Below are 3,997 nucleotides of genomic sequence, written 5' to 3' on the forward strand. Positions count from 1 at the left end.
TATATATATATATGTATGTATGTATATAAGGATGTCTTACACACATTCTGTTGACTAACCTTTCCCTAAATGGTTGAATTCATTGGATACTCTCTTAGGATCACCAAAAACTACTTTAAAATCGTCTAGTGCATTTGAAGCTTCAAATGAAATTCCACCTGCACCAATATGGTTCTGTAAATTTTCCCCGACTGGAAGGTCTGCAATGACTGGTATCTGTAAGTTTTAAATAAGAAATTAATCTGACCATGCTTTTGATCTAAAGTACTATATTAATTTAATCTAATCAAATCTCAAATTAAAAATTGAAATTACAGTCAAAATTTAATCTGTAAAATAATTTAAGTAAAAAAAAATGCTTATTTTCACTATTTTTTTTAAAAAACTAGGCATCGTCAGAAAATGCCGATTACTTATAAACTGAACACTAAATTTCTGCGAACTGTAGTTAAAAACGTTGCAATTCGAAGAAAGCCTTCTCGAATTTTCAGCGATCATACGCAAGCAAATAACTAAATTTAAATTCTATGTAGGGAGAAAAAAGATGTTTCTTATGTAATTTATATTGTTCCATTTTTTAATTTTCATAAAATAATTGATTTCAAATTAATCACTTTTTACCTAATCATTAGTATACTTATGACGGTGTACTTAAAGTGGTCTTCTTATTAAATTTTTATTTCGTGTAAAAAGTTGCTGTGTAGTTACTTTTAAAATATTGTTTTATGTCAAATATGGTGCGAACGCAATCAATTGGTACCTTTTACTTAAAACAAGCTTTCATTAACTTTTACTACTAAAGGCACTGTTTTTACGAGCTTCTCAGTGAGTCGAATATTTTAAACTTTTGCGAAGTTATTTTTTTCATTCAGTTATCATTCTCTCTGAATGTCTTGAAAAAAAAAAGTTGTAGCTATTTCTGAAAAAAATAGCTAAAATACTGACAATTTCCTTTACAGACATTTATTATTTTTTGCAGTATTAAATTGGAAAAAGAAAAGTATTTCACACAAAAAATCAATATTTAAAAATCATGCATGGAACTTTCATGGTTTGCCTAGTTAACAAAACCTGAAGTAAAAATAAATACAGCGAAATTGTAACTACGCTGAAAAATATCCCAATACAAATTGTCTTCTATATCCATTGTTTCACTTAAATTCCTTAAATTTCTGATTAAAAAAAATAGACATAATTGTATTTTCTTATGTATTTTGAAGAAATGTATTGAATATGTTACTGTGAATGACCGAAATTGGTGGTTGTTGACTTCCACTGGTGAATGTTGACAATCACATAGTCACTTTGGCAAATGTTCGAAACATATACTAGGTCTAGTTAAGTGCCACTGCCTAGTATGCATTTAACTGGTACTCCGAGCACTGATGTTTCGACTTATCTCCTCTCAGATATAAAAATATTGAATAAATATAATAATATTAACGAATAAATTAATATCAAATCGGATATAATAAGTATTTCGGACATTCACCAAACGACTATGTATGTGATTATTGGCATTCACCGGAAAAAGTCGACATTCTCTTCATTTCACAACTTCCTAAACTCACCCCAAGTCTTTCCAAGTGATACTTAGGTCCTATCCCAGACAACATCAGAAGTTGAGCAGAATTGTACGTACCACTACTTACAATGACTTCTTTTTCAGAAAATATTTCATATTCATGCCCACCAATATCAACTTTTACACCATAAGCTGCTAAATCTTTGTTTATAAGAATCTGAAATAACAAAATGTATTTGTTAGCATGAATGATCAAAATCGAGAGAGTGTTGACTTTCACCGGTCAGCAATCACGTAGTCGCTTTGGCGAATGTCCGAAATATTTGTTATAACGGATTTGTGATATTAATTTAGTCGTTGATATTATTATATTTATTCGATATTTCATTATTTGCTGAGGATAGATTAGGAGAAACATCAGTGTTCGGAGTACCGGGCAAATGTATACCAGGCAGTGGCACTGAATCGTTAAAAAAAATACATCTGTGTAGGGTATATCGGGCAGTAACACTTAATAAGACCTAGTATACACTTCGGACATTTACCAAAGCGATTATGTTATTATCAACATTCACCGGTAGATGTCAACGTCCACCAATTTCGGTCATTCACAGTAACGTATACAGTTATTACAGTACATTAATACATCTTGTACATTAGCAAGTACTACATTATTTCGCAGAAAAATTATATCGAAATGTGTCTCTGACACTTGTGTCATACTGCTATCTTGACGTTTTGTTTTAGATTGGCAAAAAATCATTTAAGGAACTAATATTCTCAGAAACAGTGTTTAGAATAATACTTCAAATATGTCCAAAAAATTATTCAGTTATGCAAGCTGTTTACACAGAGCATATGGGAAACCCGGACTTCTGAGATAAGGTGATTCAAATTCGTTAAATTCAATAACTACATAAAATTATAGCTAAGTAATTTTTTATAAAATAAACTCAAATAAGGAAAACTAATATTTATAGAATTATTCACGAACTTTTCTAGGCAACTTCATTTTACAGGAAATAAATTAGTCTCTGAGTGCTTATTCAACTTCGATATCAAAAAATATAATTATGTACTATTTGCATTTCGCTTAATAACATAATTAATTCCCAAATTAGTTTTTCAAATCAATATAAATTTTTAGGAGATTTTCCTTCAAAACAATAAATTTTTAATTACATTGGATAAAACACCTACTTTGGTGACTAAAGCATCCGTGACGATGTCCAGATTTAGTCTATCTTCAGCTGGAATCAAAAATGCTTTTGATGTACTGCATCGTCTTCCATTTCTAGTTGTTCCTTGCACAATGGAGAAACCTAAGAAAAAAAAGGAGCTTCACTTCTGACAAATAAGCTATGTGAAGAAAATAATAATATTTTACTAACCTGTCTGGTTTGCACCATTAGTATCGTGATATTTGTAACCAAGTTCTGCAGCTGCTTTTGAAAAAGCAATAGCTATAGAACTCTCATATTGCAGACTTTGAACTGTCAAATATCCATCGATACCATGGTATCCTATAAAGAAATAGCTTTGCAGTTTCATTTACGTAAAATTATCTAACATTCATTTTAAACTTTTGACAAAGTTGACTTTATGATGCAACAATGAAAGAATCCGCAGACTTTCTAATCAATGTAATAATTTTATCAAACTTTTTTAATACTTAAGCAATTAATTTGGAAACAGCAATTTTCAATGTTATTTTAAGGCTTTACAAGAAATTTGCCTAAAAACTCTTTGATTTATTTGGTAAAACTTTGGAACCTCCCCTGAAAAAGTGTAAATATGCATAAAAAGTCTTTGATTTATTTGGTTAAATTGAAAATTCAGCAAACTTTTTATACACAACTGAAATGACTGGAAGCAATCGAAATTAAAAATTGGAGGAGAGTTGCTTATATCGGACTACTTTATACATTTCATTTTTTATCAGTCACAAATCTTCATTACATTTCAAATATTACAAACATTTCAAGTATTTTATTAATACTTAAGCAACGTACAGATGAAATACAGTTATTCAGCTTCTTATATTATTCTTTTGAGAATAATATATGCCCAGTAAGTACTGAAAATTAATTATTTTCACAAGGTTTGCAAGTAGTACGATTTAGGAAACCAGTTATTCGATTCGTACCACCAGCTTCTTAAATCGTACTTACGTCAAAAATTTGATCGAAATGACTAAAAAAAATAGACAATAAGTAACCCAAAACTAGTGTTTAGTATTATAATGTAGAATACAACACTGCATACTAAACTGTTACGAGTTCAGTAAATGGTATTATAATTTAAAACAGTAAGCATAAAACATAACAGTTTATAAGCAGAAATCTCAAGCATAACTTTGAATTAAAAATTAAATCATAATTAATTATAAAACGATCATTACCTATAAATAAAATTATAATATTTGATACGTTAATGATTTCTTATGTTTTATGTACAGTCCGCAAAAAAAAA

The 3,997-nt window shown here is 29.3% G+C and overlaps 1 protein-coding gene across 1 annotated transcript; it reads right to left on the bottom strand.

Moving 5' to 3' along the window:
- Nucleotides 1-59: 59 nt before the first annotated feature.
- Nucleotides 60-3,048, bottom strand: LOC122273629 (glucose dehydrogenase [FAD, quinone]-like; the record flags this gene model as incomplete). The annotated part of the gene is given in 4 exon segments (XM_043057661.2): nucleotides 60-216; nucleotides 1,572-1,742; nucleotides 2,726-2,847; nucleotides 2,917-3,048. Coding segments are annotated over 4 exon segments (582 nt in total), but the record flags the coding sequence as incomplete, so codon positions are not given.
- Between the last annotated feature and the right edge of the window lie 949 nt (nucleotides 3,049-3,997).

The sequence above is a fragment of the Parasteatoda tepidariorum genome, unplaced genomic scaffold (genome assembly GCF_043381705.1).
Source record: "Parasteatoda tepidariorum isolate YZ-2023 unplaced genomic scaffold, CAS_Ptep_4.0 HiC_scaffold_6152, whole genome shotgun sequence".
Taxonomy (NCBI): Eukaryota; Metazoa; Arthropoda; class Arachnida; order Araneae; family Theridiidae; genus Parasteatoda; species Parasteatoda tepidariorum.